Source organism: Elephas maximus, chromosome 5, assembly GCF_024166365.1.
Source record: "Elephas maximus indicus isolate mEleMax1 chromosome 5, mEleMax1 primary haplotype, whole genome shotgun sequence".
NCBI lineage: Eukaryota > Metazoa > Chordata > Mammalia > Proboscidea > Elephantidae > Elephas > Elephas maximus.
The window spans coordinates 60,281,832-60,300,299 of NC_064823.1; the positions used below are offsets into that span (position 1 = coordinate 60,281,832).

The following is an 18,468-nucleotide window of genomic DNA, read 5'->3' on the forward strand; positions in this document are numbered from 1 at the left end:
TGACCTTCCATGTATTGAGTATTGTCCTTCCCTTCACCTAAAGCAGTTCTTATCTACTAACTAATCAGTAAAAAACCTTCTCCCACCCTCCCTCCCTCCCCCCTCGTAACCACAAAAGTATGTGTTCTTCTCAGTTTATACTATTTCTCAAGATCTTATAATAGTGGTCTTATACAATATTTGTCCTTTTGCCCCTGACTAATTTCGCTCAGCATAATGCCTTCCAGGTTCTTCCATGTCATGAAATGTTTCAGAGATTCGTCACTGTTCTTTATCGATGCGTAGTATTCCATTGTATGGATACACCACAATTTATTTAACCATTCATCCGTTGATGGACACCTTGGATGCTTCCAGCTTTTTGCTATTGTAAAAAGAGCTGCAATAAACATGGGTGTGCATATATCTGTTTGTGTGAAGGCTCTTGTTTCTCTAGGGTATATTCCCAGGAGTGGGATTTCTGGGTTGTATGGTAGTTCTATTTCTAACTGTTTAAGATAACGCCAGATAGATTTCCAAAGTGGTTGTACCATTTTACATTCCCACCAGCAGTGTATAAGAGTTCCAATCTCTCCGCAGCCTCTCCAACATTTATTCTTTTGTGTTTTTTGGATTAATGCCAGCCTTGTTGGAGTGAGATGGAATCTCATCGTAGTTTTAATTTGCATTTCTCTAACAGCTAATGATCGAGAGCATTTTCTCATGTATCTGTTAGCTGCCGGAATATCTTCTTTAGTGAAGTGTGTGTTCATATCCTTTGCCCACTTCTTGATTGGGTTGTTTGTCTTTTTGTGGTTGAGTTTTGACAGAATCATAGATTTTAGAGATCAGGCGCTGGTCGGAGATGTCATAGCTGAAAATTCCTTCCCAGTCTGTAGGTGGTCTTTTGACTCTTTTGGTGAAGTCTTTAGATGAGCATAGGTGTTTGATTTTTAGGAGCTCCCAGTTATCTGGTTTCTCTTCATCATTTGGTAATGTTTTGTATTCTGTTTATGCCTTGTATTAGGGCTCCTAAGGTTGTCCCTATTTTTTCTTCCATGATCTTTATCGTTTTAGTCTTTATGTTTAGGTCTTTGATCCACTTGGAGTTAGTTTTTGTGCATGGTATGAGGTATGGGTCCTGTTTCATTTTTTTGCAAATGGATATCCAGTTATGCCAGCACCATTTGTTAAAAAGACTATCTCTTCCCCAATTAACTGACACTGGGCCTTTGTCAAATATCAGCTGCTCATATGTGGATGGATTTATATCTGGGTTCTCAATTCTGTTCCACTGGTCTATGTGTCTGTTGTTGTACTAGTACCAGGCTGTTTTGACTACTGTGGCTGTATAATAGGTTCTAAAATCAGGTAGAGTGAGGCCTCCCACTTTCTTCTTCTTTTTCAGTAATGCTTTGCTTATCCGAGGCTTCTTTCCCTTCTATATGAAGTTGGTGATTTGTTTCTCTATCACATTAAAAAATGACATTGGAATTTGGATCGGAAGTGCATTTATGTATAGATGGCTTTCGGCAGAATAGACATTTTTACTATGTTAAGTCTTCCTATCCATGAGCAAGGTATGTTTTTCCACTTAAGTGTGTCCTTTTTAATTTCTTGTAGTAGAGCTTTGTAGTTTTCTTTGTATAGGTCTTTTACATCCTTGGTAAGATTTATTCCTAAGTATTTTATCTTCTTGGGGGCTACTGTGAATGGTATTGATTTGGTTATTTCCTCTTCGATGTTCTTTTTGTTGATGTAGAGAAATCCAAGTGATTTTTGTATGTTTATCTTATAACCTGAGACTCTGCCAAACTCTTCTATTAGTTTCAGTGGTTTTCTGGAGGATTCCTTAGGGTTTTCTGTGTATAAGATCATGTCATCTGCGAATGGAGATAATTTTACTTCCTCTTTGCCAATCCGGATGCCCTTTATTTCTTTGTCTAGCCTAATTACTCTGGCTAGGACTTCTTGCACAATGTTGAATAAGAGTGGTGATAAAGGGCATCCTTGTCTGGTTCCCGTTCTCAAGGGAAATGCTTTCAGGCTCTCTCCATTTCGAGTGATGTTGGCTGTTGGCTTTGCATAGATGCCCTTTATTATGTTGAGGAATTTTCCATCTATTCCTATTTTGCTGAGAGTTTTTATCATAAATGGGTGTTGGACTTTGTCAAATGCCTTTTCTGCATCAATTGATAAGATCATGTGGTTTTTGTCTTTTGTTTTATTTATATGGTGGATTACATTAATGGTTTTTCTAATATTAAACCAGCCTTACATACCTGGTATAAATCCCACTTGGTCATGGTGAATTATTTTTTTTGATATGTTGTTGAATTCTATTGGGTAGAATTTTGTTGAGGATTTTTGCATCTAATGTCATGAGGGATATAGGTCTGTAATTTTCTTTTTCTGTGATGTCTTTACCTGGTTTTGGTATCAGGGAGATGGTGGCTTCATAGAATGTTTTAGGTAGTATTCCGTCATTTTCTATGCTTTGAAATACCTTTAGTAGTAGTGGTGTTATCTCTTCTCTGAAAGTTTGGTAGAACTCTGCAGTGAAGCCGTCCAGGCCAGGGCTTTTTTTTGTTGGGAGTTTTTTGATTACCATTTCAATCTCTTTTTTTGTTATGGGTCTATTTAGTTTTTCTACTTCTGATTGTGTTAGTTTAGGTAGGTAGTGTTTTTCCAGGAATTCATCCATTTCTTCTAGGTTTGCAAATTTGTTAGAGTACAATTTTTCGTAATAATCTGATATGATTCTTTTAATTTCCGTTGGGTCTGTTGTGATGTGGCCCTTCTCGTTTCTTATTTGGGTTATTTGTTTCCTTTCCTGTATTTCTTTAGTCAGTCTAAAATAGCCAATGGTTTATCAATTTTGTTAATTTTTTCAAAGAACCAGCTTTTCGCTTTGTTAATTCTTTCAATTGTTTTTCTGTTCTCCAATTCGTTTAGTTCAGCTCTAATTTTTATTATTTGTTTTCTTCTGGTGCCTGATGGATTCTTTTGTTGCTCACTTTCTATTTGTTCAAGTTGTAGGCACAGTTCTCTGATTTTGGCTCTTTCTTCTTTTTGTATGTGTGCATTTATTGATATAAATTGGCCTCTGAGCACTTCTTTTGCTGTGTCCCAGAGGTTTTGATAGGAAGTATTTTCATTCTCATTGCATTCTATGAATTTCCTTATTCCCTCCTTAATGTCTTCTATAATCCAGTCTTTTTTCAGGAGGGTATTGTTCATTTTCCAAGTATTTGATTTCTTTTCCTTAGTTTTTCTGTTATTGATTTCTAGTTTTATTGCCTTGTGGTCTGAGAAGATGTTTTGTAATATTTCGATGTTTTGGATTCTGCAAAGGTTTGTTTCATGACCTAATATGTGGTCTATTCTAGAGAATGTTCCATGTGCGCTAGAAAAAAAAGTATACTTTGCAGCAGTTGGGTGGAGAGTTCTGTATAAGTCAATGAGGTCAAGTTGGTTGATTGTTGTAATTAGGTCTTCCGTATCTCTGTTGAGCTTCTTATTGGATGTCCTGTCCTTCTCCGAAAGTGGTGTGTTGAGGTCTCCTACTATAATTGTGGAGGTGTCTATCTCACTTTTCAGTTCTGTTAAAATTTGATTTATGTATCTTGCAGCCCTGTCATTGGGTGCATAAATATTTAATATGGTTATATCTTCCTGATCAATTGTCCCTTTTATCATTATGTAGTGTCCTTCTTTATCCTTTGTGGTGGATTTAAGTCTAAAGTCTATTTTGTCAGAAATTAATATTGCTACTCCTCTTCTTTTTTGCTTATTGTTTGCTTGATATATTTTTTTCCATCCTTTGAGTTTTAGTTTGTGTCTCTAAGTCTAAACTGTGTCTCTTGTAGGCAGCATATAGACGGATCGTGTTTCTTTATCCAGTCCGAGACTCTCTGTCTCTTTATTGGTGCATTTAGTCCATTTACATTCAGCGTAATTATAGATAAATCAGTGTTTAGTGTTGTCATTTTGATGCCTTTTTATGTGTGTTGTTGACAATTTCATTTTTCCAGTTACTTTTTTGTGCTGAGACGTTTTTGTTTGTAAATTGTGAGATCCTCATTTTCATAGTATTTGACTTTATGTTTGTTGAGTCGTTACGTTTTTCTTGGCTTTTATTTTGAGTTATGGAGTTGTTATACTTCTTTGTGGTTACCTTAATATTTACCCCTATTTTTCTAAGTAGAAACCTAACTTGTATTGTCCTATATCGCCTTGTATCCCTCTCCATATGGCAGTTCTATGCCACCTGTATTTAGTCCCTCTTTTTGATTATTGTGATGTTTTATATATTGACTTCAATGATTCCCTGTTTTGAGCATTTTTGGTTTTTTTTAATTGATCTTAATTTGTTTTTGTGATTTCCCTATTTGAGTTGATATCAGGATGTTCTGTTCTGTGACCTTGTGTTGTGCTGGTATCTGATATTATTGGTTTTCTGACCAACAATTTCCTTTAGTATTTCTTGTAGCTTTGGTTTGGTTTTTGCAAATTCTCTAAGCTTGTGTTTATCTGTAAATATCTTAATTTCACCTTCATATTTCAGAAAGAGTTTTGCTGGATATATGATCCTTGGCTGGCAGTTTTTCTCCTTCAGTGCTCTGTATATGTCATCCCATTGCCGTCTTGACTGCATGGTTTCTGCTGAGTAGTCTGAACTTATTCTTATTGATTCTCCCTTGAAGGAGACCTTTCTTTTATCCTTGGCTGCTTTTAAAATTTTCTGTTTATCTTTGGTTTTGGCAAGTTTGATGGTAATATGTCTTGGTGTTTTTCTTTTTGGATCAATCTTAAATGGGGTTCGATGAGCATCTTGGATAGATATCCTTTCATCTTTCATGATGTCAGGGAAGTTTTCTGTCAGCAGATCTTCAAATATTCTCTCTGTGTTTTCTGTCCTCCCTCCCTGTTCTGGGACTCCAATCACACGCAAGTTATCCTTCTTGATAGAGTCCCACATGATTCTTAGGGTTTCTTCATTTTTTTTTTAATTCTTTTATCTGATTTTTTTTCAGCTATGTTGGTGTTAATTCCCTTGTCCTCCAGATTTCCCACTCTGCATTCTAATTGCTCGAGTCTGCTCCTCTGACTTCCTATTGCGTTGTCTAATTCTGTAATTTTATTGTTAATCTTTTGGATTTCTGCATGCCGTCTCTCTATGGATTCTTGCAACTTATTAATTTTTCCACTATGTTCTTGAATAATCTTTTTGAGTTCTTCAACTGTTTTATCAGTGTGTTCCTTGACTTTTTCTGCAGTTTGCCTTATTTCATTTCTGAGGTCATCCCTGATGTCTTGAAGCATTCTGTCGATTAGTTTTTTATATTCTGTATCTGATAATTCCAGGATCTTATCTTCATTTGGGAAAGATTTTGATTCTTTTGTTTGGGGGGTTGTAGAAGCTGTCATGGTCTGCTTCTTTATGTGGTTTGATATCGACTGCTGTCTCTGAGCCATCACTAAGATAAAAAAAAAAAGATATAGTAGTGATTTATTCTATATTTGCTCACTGAGTCTTATCTTGTTTTGTTTTCTTTCAATATACATGGATGGGCTACTAGATTGTGCTCTCTTGTTTGTTGTAGCCCTTGACTTACTTATGACTTATTACCAGCTGGTTTGGGCTGTTGCCAGGTATATGTGCCTGAGTCTATTCACTATTCTTGAGTAAAATCTGATTTTGGGTCATCAAGTGTGTGCTGCACCCTAACACCTATCCACCTCGAGAAGTAGTGGTGATAGTTGTGTGCACCAGATTCTATTAGGAGCTGGGGTTCACACTCTGGAGGGGGACAGGATGCTGACAGGCTTCCCCCAAGTGTCAGTGAGGTAGGTGTGTCTCTATTCCTAAAGCAACTTGGTGGGAGGGCTCTGCAGCTGTACCTTAGGCCCCCAATGCAAGTACCTCTACAGATTGGTAGGTGTCACCCTCCTTAGACCCCTAAGGCAAGAGGCTAGGTGGTCTGGGGGGAGCTTCAGTCCTCAGTTCCCTGTTGTGGGTCAGTTAGGGCTCTGTTGAATAAGCAGAGATATCAGACCTGGGAAACTTGTTTTTCCAGTAAATCCATTAAAAAAAAAATGCAGTCAGATCCCTATCAGAACTGCCTTTGCATTATAACAGCGACCTTGTTCCCTGTAAGGATGAAAGCCCGAGATTTGGATCACATATGCTTGGCTGGAGGTGGTTCTGTGTTTTTAGTCCAATTAGGGAAGGATTTTTGGTCCCTGGGTTTTTTGTGGTTGCTTCTCTCAGTTCGGAAGAATGGGTTAGGAAAAGACCAAAAAAAAAAAAAAGTGAAAAGCAAAGCTGCGGAGCCGGAGCTGTTCGCCCCCTGGCTCAGGAAATTCCAATGTTAATGAAGCCACCTGGGAAGGGGAGGGAAGGGTTCAGAAAAACAGGAGAGAGTAGCACCCCGGAATATAGCCAAAGTTGCTTATCTTGCTTGGGATGACTATTTTATCTGAGATTCCCGAGGGGCGTGTAGCTTATGTGTGCTGGCTGTGTGGAGATTGCCCCCAAGGGTCTGGCCCGCTGAAGCCGTGGTCAGATCCTCCGCTGCCAGTCCAAAGCCCAGCGTCAAGGTTCCCCTGTTGGGACGCTGCACTCCTGGCTCCAAAATTAGTCTCTGCCTCCCAGGGACTTCTCGTCCCGCCAGCCACGTTGCCGCACCACCTCCGCGGACTGGCTGGGCCCCCTCCCGGGGTTAGTTCAGGGGAGTAGGGTGTGCCCCGTGTTTTCGCTGTGACTGGATGCCGTGCTCAGCTCCCCTGTGCCCAGTCCAAAGCCCGGCGCCAAGGTTCCCTGGCTAGGACGTTGCACTCCTGGCTCCAAAACCAGTCACTGCCTCCCGGGGACTTCTCCTCCCACCATTCGCATCGCCTCGCCACCCGCGCGGACGGGCTGGGCCCCCTCCTGGGGTCAGTTCAGGGGAGTAGGGCTGCGCCCCGTGTTTGCGCCATCACAAGATGTTGTGTTCAGCTCCCCTGCGCCCAGTCCTAAGCCCGGCGCCAAGGTTACCTGAATGGGACGCTGGCTCCAGGCTCCAAAAACAGTCGCTGCTTCCCCGTAGTTGTTCGTTCTCCGTCTCTGTCATGTGGGCCAACTGTTTAAATCTGTGTTTGTTGTTCAGGGTTTGTAGATTGTCATGTATGTGATCAATTCACTTGTTTTTCCTAGTCTTTGTTGCAAGAGGGATCCGAGGTAGTGTCTACCTAGTCAGCTATCTTGGCCGCCCCTTGATTTTGTTTTTGAAAATAGAATTGTTTCATTCTTTTAATATTTTTATAATTAGTAGAGTTTTCAGGGATCTTGAAATTTGTGTTAGCTAAGATACAGTTCCAAATGCTTTACTAGACAGAGACCCAACATGAAAAGTGGCTTAAAGAGAATAGAAATTTATTTCTTTTGCATAGAATCCCAAGTTCGTGTGGTGGTTTTTCACCATGAAGTTGTCAAAGATTAGGCTCCTTCTTCCTTGTTGATCTGCTACTTCTAGTGGGTTGCCTTACTCTCACAGCATAAGATCATTCATTCTCCTTCCACATTCCAGCTCACAGGAAGTATGAAACAGCATGACCAGGAAGTTGCACACATCATGTCTTCTTATATCCCGTCAGCAAGGATTTAGGCACATGATCACACCTGACTGCAAGGGTGGCTGGGAAACATAGACTAAACAGATGGTCATTTGTCCAGCTAAAAATCTAGGGTTTTATTACTTTGAGAAAGAAGGGGAGAATAGATATTGGGAGGTAGCTTTTACTACAAATGTTATCTGGTCAATCTCGTACTCAACTTAGGAATGCTCTTTAGTATTTGAAATCCTTCATGGCATCCCTTCTGCTAAAGCCAAGAACTAACTAAATCTCCAATCAACACATTCCATCATTGGATATGTCTATTAAAAAGTTCTTCCTGGTCAAACCTGGTAGATTCCACACAAGTGTTTACATTTCCTTTCTCCTAAAACCTTAATAACAATAAACACTTACCAAAAAAAAAAAAAAAGACAAGCCCCCACAAGGACAAAGAAATGAAGCTAGAATATGACAGCACAAAAACTTGGAAGCTAGAAAGCAAGTCGACAATGGTAAGGTGACTTACGTTGTCTACTGAAGCTCAGACATAAGCCTGGAGGAGAAGAGGACAAGGCGAATCACCCAAGAGATTGCAGAGAGTCTCAGGAATTAGTAGTGACAGATAACTCTAAAAGCTAAGCTGATAGAGAATAGAATGAAAGAATATGAAGCAGCATTACAACCACCAAGTCTCTTTCCCTCCCTGGAAGAAACATGGAGGTTACTATCAAGAATGAATGAAACAGAAGATTCTGGGACACCAAGCATGTCTAAGAACACATTGCTATAGTGAAGATGGGATTCATTTGAAGACTAGAACTAAATGGTAACACCCATTGCCCCATTCCCCTTCTCTACAATCAGAATGTTGCAACCATGCTAATAATATATCTCAGGCAGAAATTGGAGCAATTTTCTCTGGGGAAGCTGACCAACCCAAGAAAAATGTCTAACAGATACTGATTGGATGGAGGTCTCTCAATGAAAAGGCCCAACGCAATCAGTTGGCAAGTCCCTCCTATGTACACTGAGCTTCCAGTTAGCTTTTTGCTATTAAAAACAGAAATGGCAAGTCAAAAATCAGTAGATACTTGAGACAAGCTTCCAAGAGGAAACAGAATTAAACACAAACGTAGTAACTCTGAAGAAACCAAGATGACATAGGGAAAATAATATTTCAAAAACATTATAAAATCCTCAAAGAGAAAGGAGACTTTATACATGAAAAAGAATAGGATGCTATAAAAAGAAATGTTAAGAGGGAAAAAAGTATGTTCTTGAAAATTAAAAATATGATAGAAAAAAAACAAGTCAATAATATGATGAAACATGAAGAAATCACCTAGAAAGTAGAACAATGGGACCAAAAAAAGAAAACAATAGAAGAAATAAAAGAAAACTTGCAGGACAGTCAATTTAGGAGGTTCAACTTCTGAACGAAATTGTAGGAAGAGAGAACAGAGAAAACAGAAGAGAGGCAAACTTTTGACAGAATCTCCTTATGCATAATAAAAATCTGTCACCTTGTGGCTTTCATACACTGGTCTTAAACATTTATAATTTTAATCCAAAAGAACAGATTATGCCTTCTTTCATATCCAATATTTGAAGAAACTTAGTAGCTTTAAGACATCATAGGAAAAAAGCCAGTGCTGTGTGATTAGCCCAAGAAAAACACTCTGAGCAAAGGTAAATGTGTTTGGCAGAATTCACAGTTGTGCCCCCAGGAACTTATGTATTCACACCCATACTTAGACATCAACTTTAGGAACTTGGTTGATTGTTTCTCTGACCCTCACTGTAAATTTCAGTCCAACCTACCTACCCTTGAAGTTCCCTATAATAAATGTATGTTAGTTTGTGACAAGAAAACAATGTAAGATTTACAGATAAAATATTAATATGATACCGGCTGTGAGTCTGTAGTGTCACTATGAGTAGGAATCGACTGGACAGCAATGTTTTTTTTTTCTTTTTTTGATGACTCTGTATTATAGTTGTGTATGTATATATTTGCTGCTGTTGTGGATTGAATTGTGTCCCCACAAAACATGTGTTGTAAATCCTAACCTCTATGCCGCTGGTTATAATCCCATTTGGGAATGGGTTGTCTTTGTTATGTTACTGAGGCAGGATTAGTGTAGGGTATATTTTGAATCAATTTCTTTTGAGATATAAAAGACATTAAACAAGTGAGCAGAGGAGAGATGAGGTAAGACAGATGCCAAGACACACAGAGTTCTTCAAGGAACCAGGAAGCTGAAACAGAAGAGACGAGGAACACAGGAAGCAGAGCTGCCTCAGTCTCAAAGGGTGGAGCCATGGCCTCTGGGGTTTCAGAGTCAGATCTTCACCAATTCGGTTCTGGAGTGTGGGGCTGCTGTTCATAAGTGCCAGTGGAATGGGGCTGGGCCTGCTGCCCAAAGCTGAAGGGGCAGAGCTTCCATGCCCACAGGGCAGAAGAACAGGGCCTACTGGTGCCAAGGGGGTAAGGTCACTCAGATGAACTATGAAAATGGGGACCTTGTACCACCAAGGAAGCAATATCAGGAGCAGAGTGTATCGTTTGAAACTGGGGTTCCTGTGCTGAGAAGCTCCTAGGCCAGGGGAAGATTGATGACAAGGACCTTCTCCCAGAACTAACAGAGAGAGAAAGCCTTCCCCTAGAGCTGGCACCCTGAATTTGGACATCTAGCCTCCTAGACTGTGAGAGAATAAGTTTCTCTTTGTTAAAGCCATCCACTTGTGGTATTTCAGAAATCCCGGTGGCGTAGTGGTTAAATGCTACCGCTGCTAACCAAAGGGTCGGCAGTTCAAATCTGCCAGGCGCTCCTTGGAAACTCTAAGGGGGCAGTTCTACTCTGTCCTATAGGGTCGCTATGAGTTGGAATCGACTTGACAGCACTGGGTTTGTTGTTGTGGTATTTCTGTTATTGCAGCACTAGATAACTAAGACAAGGTTTTTTTTTTTTTTTTTTTTTTAAGTTAAGAAGCAAATATATGAGATAATGTATAGTTTAACATGTAGAGAATATATTGTATAATATATCACTGGAAACCTGAGCAACTCTCTTGTTTAAAAACTTATAAAACTGAAAGATTCTACTAGATGGTGTCTAAGGTCCTTTTCAGAATAAATATTCAAGAATTCCATAGCCTAAAAGCCTTCATGTACAAATGCCTCCTTTGCCATGAGACCAGAAGAATTAGATGGTGCCTGGCTACCATCACTGAATGTTTTGATCAAAGATTCTACAGCAGAATCCTGACCAGATGGGGGAAAATACAGAACAGAATTTTACAGTCTCATGGAATCCAGCATTTCTGGAGCCACGGAGGCTGAATGAACCCTGACACTATTGCCCTGAAATAACCTTTAAACTTTAAACCAAAAGTATTTCCAGAAGTCTTCTTAAAACCAAACGACAGTTTAACATAACTAGTAAAGAATGTCTGCCTTGAGCATTATGCTCTTCTAAGAACTATCCATATGCACTTAAATTAACAACTCAAAAGATTAGATAGGAAATTTAGTGGACAGTGAGTTTATGTTAATGGGGGGGACAATTCAGAAAAGGAGGGTAAGAATGGTTTCATTACTTGAAGAATGTAATCAGTGTCACTGAATTTTACACATAGAAATTGTTGAATTGGTGTAAGTTCTGCTGTATATATTCTCAAAACTACAGCAACGAATAAATTGTTAAAAAAAAAAATTCCATGGCTTTAAAAATCATGCTTTGTTTCCACAAATATCAGTAAAAACAGAGGTATTATAACTCTTTGTTTTTCTACAGAAATTGATGATTTGTTTTATTTTAAGCTCTTCCATTTGGAAAAATTCCTATTTTAGAAGTCGATGGACTTCCCCTTCACCAGAGTCTAGCAATAGCGAGATACTTGACCAAAAATACAGGTAAAATGTTTATTGTGTTTAAGATGTTTTGATAACTGAAAAAAATACATGCTATATATTCAATATTAATTAAATAGCTTTATTAACGAACACTATAATGAAAAAAGGGAGTCCCTGGGTGGTGCAAAGAATTAAGAGCTTGGCTACTAACTGAAATATTGGCAGTTTGAGTCTACATAGAGGTGCCTCAGAAGAAAGGCTTAGTGATCTACTTCTGAAAAATCCGCCACTAAAAACCTGTGGAGCACAGTTCTACTCTGACACACACAGGGTCGTTGTGAGTTGAAACTGACATGACAGCAACGGTTTGGTGCAAAGAAAAATGGAATTAAATGTTATAAAATTATAAATGTATCATCTTTATCAGTTCTACTTTCCATGAGTTCCCTAGATAATTAATTTTATATTATATTGTCCAACCACTCCCTCCTGCCCCATACTTCCTTGCTCCACTCCCAAGCCCTTATTGAAATTTAGCTGAAAATAGGACAGGTATGTCTCATCCCCAAACTTTTATGAGTATGAGTATCATAAGTTATCAGAGAATGTTAGTTAACAGGAAATACATACGGCATATAGAAGTTGAAATTCCTCAGACTATTAAAACCACGTTTTCCATGATGTCCTTCATACTAATACTGCTAAAAAAAAAAAAAAAAAAGGGAGTCTTTTTTGCCTCCACTGAGTGTCATCTGAGGCATCCTAATGTGAGTAGTTGACTTCCAGATTGTTTTGTTTGTGGATGTACCCCATGGCATTGAAGAAGAGAAATAAAAGAAACCTAGTTCTGTTCTTTGCCTGATGCCCTTTCTCCATTCTATGCTTCACTGTCTTCTCTTCCCTCACATTCCTTTTGAGTAACAAGTCACTTTTGGCTTCTTTGAAAGCTCCCTCTTTCTAATCAATGTGCAAATCACCTTCTTGCACTTCACCCCCCACAACCCTAATACTCCCACCACCATTAAGATCCAACCCTTAGACACATGGTTAGATCACAAAATGAGATGGGTTCTAATTATCAGATCCCTCTTTTTTTGAACCAGAGTTATGTGTGAAAAAAAATATTAAATTCTCTGTTAAGCTAATATGCCTCAACAAAGGAAGTTCTTTTGAAGTTCAGAAAGGTTGGAGGTTATTTCTAACTATGGAAATTAGGCTTCAGAGTAAGCTGACATTTGAGTTGAGCCAAAAAAGATGCCTATGATTTCAAGACTTGGACTTGGGCAGTGGGTTTTAAACTTCGGGTACATCAGAATCACCTGGGGGGCTTTAAAAGACAAATTGCTGGGCCCTAACTTCAGAGATTCAGATTCAACAGGTCTCAGGTGGGGCTCAAGAATTTGCATCCTTAATTTCCCAGATGATGAGGATGTAGCTGGTCCAAGGATCTCGCTTTCAGAATCACTAGTTAGGACATTCCAGGCAGACAGAAAATTAGTACGGGTAAAGACAAAGAATGGCAAATTTGCAGGGTGAAAAGTAGAAAGAGAAGCATCTAGAAAAGTAGATTGGGATCTGGTTAGATGATCCAGAGTATGGACTTCATTCCTTAGGCAATTGTAGGTTTTTGTCTAGGTTTTTATGCTTTTCTGCAGCATCACTAAAGATGTGACTTTGGGAAGGTTATTCTTGCCATACCTCACATTTGATTGGCATGGCGAGAGGCAGGGAAGTCATTAAAATAGTCTAGATGGCAGTGGATAAGAAGAGGGAGTGAAAAAAATATGGGAAAGTATGTGATGGTAGAATCATCACAGAGACTAGATGACAGATGTTGGGGGAGGACAGTTTATTTGACCAGGAGAATAATGGCAAATCAGGTGAGAGATGGGACATGGTCTGTTGTTCTCACAGAACAGTGTAGTTTTTTTTTTTTTTTTACTTTTTCAACCTTTCAACCTTTCCTCAACTCTCTTCAATGTCTGTCTTCACTCGATCCTAAGTGCCATGCAGCCTGGCAATTTGTCCATTTTGTTCACTGCTGTGGCTGCACCTGAGGCTGACCCACAGTCGGAGCCCTGTAATTTTTTGTTGTATGAATGAAGAAGAGCTGGTTTGAGGTAGGATATGATGGCTCCATTTTGGGATTTGTTGATGTTCAGGGGCCAAGAAGATATTTGGAGAAATATCCAAAGAGGAGCTGAAAATACGGCTCTGGAGTTTAGGACTAAAAATATTGAATGAGGAGTCATCTGCATGAAATTGGTAGCTGAATCTCTGAATATGAAGTCAAAGCAGGGATGAAAATGAGTGAAGAGAACCTATGATAGAGTTCTGGGGGGATTTTTCAATGTCAGAAACAAGAATCAGCTTTCAAACATCACAAAAAATGTGGATAGACAGATAGAGTTTATAAAGGAATTCAAAATTATCAAAGAATTTTCTTTCACTTTTAACAGTTTTATTGAGGTACAATTTATATACAGTTCTCTCATTGTCGGTATGCTGTTCCTTGATTTGTTATGTAAAAGCAATTCACTTTAGAATGCTTCTGCACCGAAGACTTCTAAATTGATATCAGTGAGACAATATTTATGAAGATTGATGATTTTTTTAAGCAAAAAATGCTCAACAAAGGGAAGGAAAGGGAAAAAGAAGAAGAAAAAAACCCTCATTATTTTAAACTTATAATTTCCAGGCAGAAAATGCTCCTGAAAAGTATTATCAAATTATCTGCAAATATAATTATTTTACAAAATAAATTATTTTGTGTATGCAGGCTATTTATTGTAGTATTGCTTATATTAGCAAAAGATTGAAAACAAAACCAATCAGCTGAGGACAGTTAAATAAGTTAAGGTGTATCTATACAAAGGAATCCCATATAGCTAAAGAAAGAGCATGAACACTGTTTAGGTACTTTAAGAAAAGACCTCTAGGATATAGGGGACAGGGCATGTCAAGGGGTGATATATATTCTTCTTTGCTTGTATTTTCATAAAGAAACAATGGAAAATACATAAGAAACTAATAGAAGTGGTTACCAATAAGGTAGGTAAGGGGATAAAATGTAGATGGGTACAAAAGTGGAAACTAGCCTTCGTTGGATACTGTTTTATAATGTTTTGGATTTTTGAACCATATGAATATATTGCCTATTAAGAATAAGTAAATCTTTTTATACAGTAAATTAAATTGAGCATATTCATGGGCATAAAATAAAAAATATATATAAAAAAATAGCCTCTCTCTATTTCATAGATTTGGCTGGAAAAACAGAACTGGAACAGTGTCAAGTTGATGCTATTGTGGACACATTGGATGACTTCATGTCACGTTTTCCATGGGCAGAGAAACAACAAGATGTAAAGGTAACGTGATCAGTTTGCTATAACTATGATTAATCACATACCACTTGCCATGCATTGTGTTAGGTGCTCTAAAATGTTCCTTGTTATAAAAGTTGCATACATATAATTTTAAAACATCATATTATACTAAAAAGTTTACAACAAAGTACAGGACTCCCTGTCCCACCCCTTCACTTTACCCTTTTCCCAGATGCAACCCATTTTTAACCCTTTTAGGAGTTTCTTTGTAGAGTAGCTAAAGTGAATGGAAGAAATGATGAAGTAAAAGATCTGAACAGAAGTTTTTGAAGGGCAGCTCAAGAAGACAAAGTAAAGTATTATAACGAAATGTGCAAAGACCTGGAGTTAGAAAACCAAAAGGAAAGAACACACTTGGCATTTCTCAAGCTCAAAGAACTGAAGAAAAAATTCAAGCTTCAAATTGCAATACTGAAGGATTCTACAGGCAAAAAATTGGAAGACACAGGAAGCATCAAAAGATGATGGAAGGAATACATGGAGTCACTGTACCAAAAAGAACTGGCCAATGTTCAACCATTTCAGGAGGTAGCATACGATAAAAAACCAATGGTATTGAAAGAAGTCCAAGCTGCACTGAAGGCATTGGCGAAAAACAAGGCTCCAGGAATTGACAGAATATCAATTGAGATGTTTGAACAAACAGATGGAATGCTGGAAGCACTCACTTGTCTTTGCCAGGAAATTTAGAAGACAGCTATCTGTCCAGCCAACTGGAAGAAATCCATATTTGTGCCCATTCCAAAGAAAGGTGATCTGACAGAATGTGGAAATTATTGAACAATAATCATTAATACAACACACAAGTAAAATTTTGCTGAAGATAATTCAAAACTGGTTGTGGCAGTACATAAACAGGGAACTGCCAGAAATTCAAGCTGGATTCAGAAGAGGACATGGAATGAGGGATATCATTGCTGATGTCAGATGGATCTTGGCTGAATACCAGAAAGATGTTTACTTGTGTTTTATTGACTACGCAAAGGCATTCGACTGTGTGGATCATAACAAATTTCGGGTAACATTGCAATGAATAGGAATTCCAGAACACTTAAGTGTGCAAAGAGGCAGTCATTTAAACAGAACAAGGGGATACTGTGTGGTTTAAAATCAGGAAAGGTGTGTGTCAGGGTTGTATTCTTTCACCATACATATTCAATCTGTATGCTGAGCAAATAATTCAAGAAGCTGGACTATATGAAGAACACGTCATCGGGATTGGAGGAAGACTCGTTACCAACCTGCAATTATGCAGTTGACACAACCTTGCTTGCCAAAAATGAAGATGATTTGAAGCACTTACTGAAGAAGATCAAAGACTAGAGCCTTCAGCATGGATTACACCTCAACATAATGGAAACAAAAATCTTCACAACTGAACCCATAAGCAACATTATGATAAATGCAAAAAATACTGAAGTTGTCAAGGATTTCATTTTACTTGGATTTATACTCAACGTCCATGAAATCAGCAGTCAAGAAATTGAATGACATATTGCATTGGGCAAATCTGCTGTAAAAGACATCTTTAAATTGTTAAAAAGCAAAGATGTCACTTTAAGGATAAGGTCGCCTGACCCAAGCCATGGTGTTTTCAGTCACCTCATAGGCATGCGAAAGCTGGACAACGAATAAGGAAGACAGAAGAAGAACTGATGCATTTGAATTATGTTGTTAGTGAAGAACAACGACTGCCAGAAGAACGACAAATTTGTCTTGGAAGAAGTACAGCCAGAATGCTCCTTAGAGGCTAGGATGGTGAGACTGTCTCATATACTTTGGACATGTTATCAGGAGGGTCCAGTCCGTGGAGGACGTCATGTTTGGTAGAGAGTCAGTGAAAAAGAGGAAGGTCCTTGGCGAGATTAGTTGACACAGTGGCTGCAGTAACGGTCTCAAACATAGTAACATTTTGAGAATGGTGCAGAACCGAGCAGTATTTCATTCTGTTGTACATACGGTTGCTGTGAGTGGGGGACTGACTCGGTGGCATCTAACAACATGCTGTTTCTTAGGGATTTACACATTTTGGCTGCTAACCAAAAGGTTGGCAATTCAAATCCACCATCTGCTCCTTGGAAACCCTATGGGGCAGTTCTACTCTGTCCTATAGGGTCGCTATGAGTGGGAATGGACTTGACAGCAATGTTTTTTTTTTTTTTTTCATTCTACAGGGTGTTAATATGGCTTTCTTTTTATTTACCAATTTTAGATACTTTCTATAGACTTATTATAGTAACAAGAATTTATTTTTCTTACGTAGTCATCCCCTCCGCTTCCTTTCCTCTAAACTCCCAATATAGTGATGTTATACTTTTTTGTTTAAATCAATATTCAGTGATTCCATTAGTATGCCAATGGAAATATTTTATACAGAACTATGCATTGTAGCATACTTTAATTGTATTTCCATTTTTACTTCTTCTTCTCAAACTTAGCAATTGCCTTGATTTTTTTTTTTTCTTTTCTTAATTCCTTTTACTTTTATATGCGGATTCTTCCCACATCAACCTATAACCTGCCAACACAATTTTCTTCAAGGTCAGTGGCATCAGATGATCTATTATTTCCAATATTTTCTTGGAGATACCTGGCCCGGAGTCTTCCATTCTCATTTGTAGAACTCTCTAGATTTTCTGGACATCTGTCACCACTAGATTTCCCTTCACTCTCATCTCTGAAATCTCCTTTGCCTTTCTCTCTAACTGGAGTCCTATATCCCGGATGTCTTCCACTTTCTTTGTTTACTCTCTTCTTTATTTGGAGCATATTCTTCCAGTACTCCAGAGGTTAAAATGAAGGTTTGATGTTAGAAAGAATGATGATGACAGATGGTATGGATATGTCTGTCTTGTGAGTCAACTGCTTTTGTCTGATTTGTTTGCTCTAGATACCTTGTATGCATTCTGGGATCTCAGTCTGATTCCTTCCTGTATTCATTCTCCTGCTTCCTGACCTTGTTTTGTGGCACAATCTTCCAATAGTTTACTGAGCATAGGGAATAAAGGTTGGGGGCCTTGTTGGTCTGCAATTTTTTTTTTTCACCCTCACACTTGTTTCACAGTCTGCTTGGGTGATGTTGAAAGTAGTTTTTTTTTTTTTTTTAGTATTTGGAAGACATTTATTGCTTCTAGCTGTTGAAAAGTCTGAATCCAATCTAATTCCTGATTTTTTTTTTATATGTGATCTATTTTTTTTTTCCTCTTTAAAAGCTTGTATAAATTTGGTCTTAATGTTCTAAAGTTTTACAGTGATGAGTCTTCGTGTGATCTTGTTTTCATCTAATGTGCCTTCACCTTGTTGAGCCCTTTCAATTTGGAACTCATGTCCTTTAGTTCTAAGAAATTTTCTTGAATTATTTCACTGATGATTTCCTCCCATTTTCTTGTTTCCTTATACTGGAATTCCCCCTATTCAGATGTTGGATCTTTTCTCTGCTTCCCATCTCTTTGCCTTTTTGTATTACGATAAGGAAGAATTCCTCAAGTTTATCCATCAATCCTTCCTTGAGTTCGAAATTCCTAATAAAAACCATGGCCATCGAGTTGATTCTGACTCATAGCAACCCTACAGACAGGGTAGAACTGCCCCATAGGGTTTCCAAGGAGCAACTGGTGGATTTGAACTGCCGACCTTTTGGTTAGC

General features: G+C 38.3%; 1 protein-coding gene across 4 annotated transcripts in view; it reads left to right on the forward strand.

The window, feature by feature from the left end:
- The window catches only part of HPGDS (hematopoietic prostaglandin D synthase), a 108,795-nt gene that overhangs the window by 81,182 nt on the left and 9,145 nt on the right, over positions 1-18,468 (forward strand). For 3 of the 4 annotated variants that reach the window (XM_049885708.1, XM_049885707.1, XM_049885706.1), the window contains 2 exons: positions 11,402-11,494; positions 14,696-14,805. In XM_049885708.1, coding sequence (XP_049741665.1) covers positions 11,402-11,494; positions 14,696-14,805 — 203 coding nt within the window. The remainder of the gene's footprint in view (positions 1-11,401; positions 11,495-14,695; positions 14,806-18,468) is intronic. The other variant, XM_049885710.1, reaches the window with a different exon arrangement.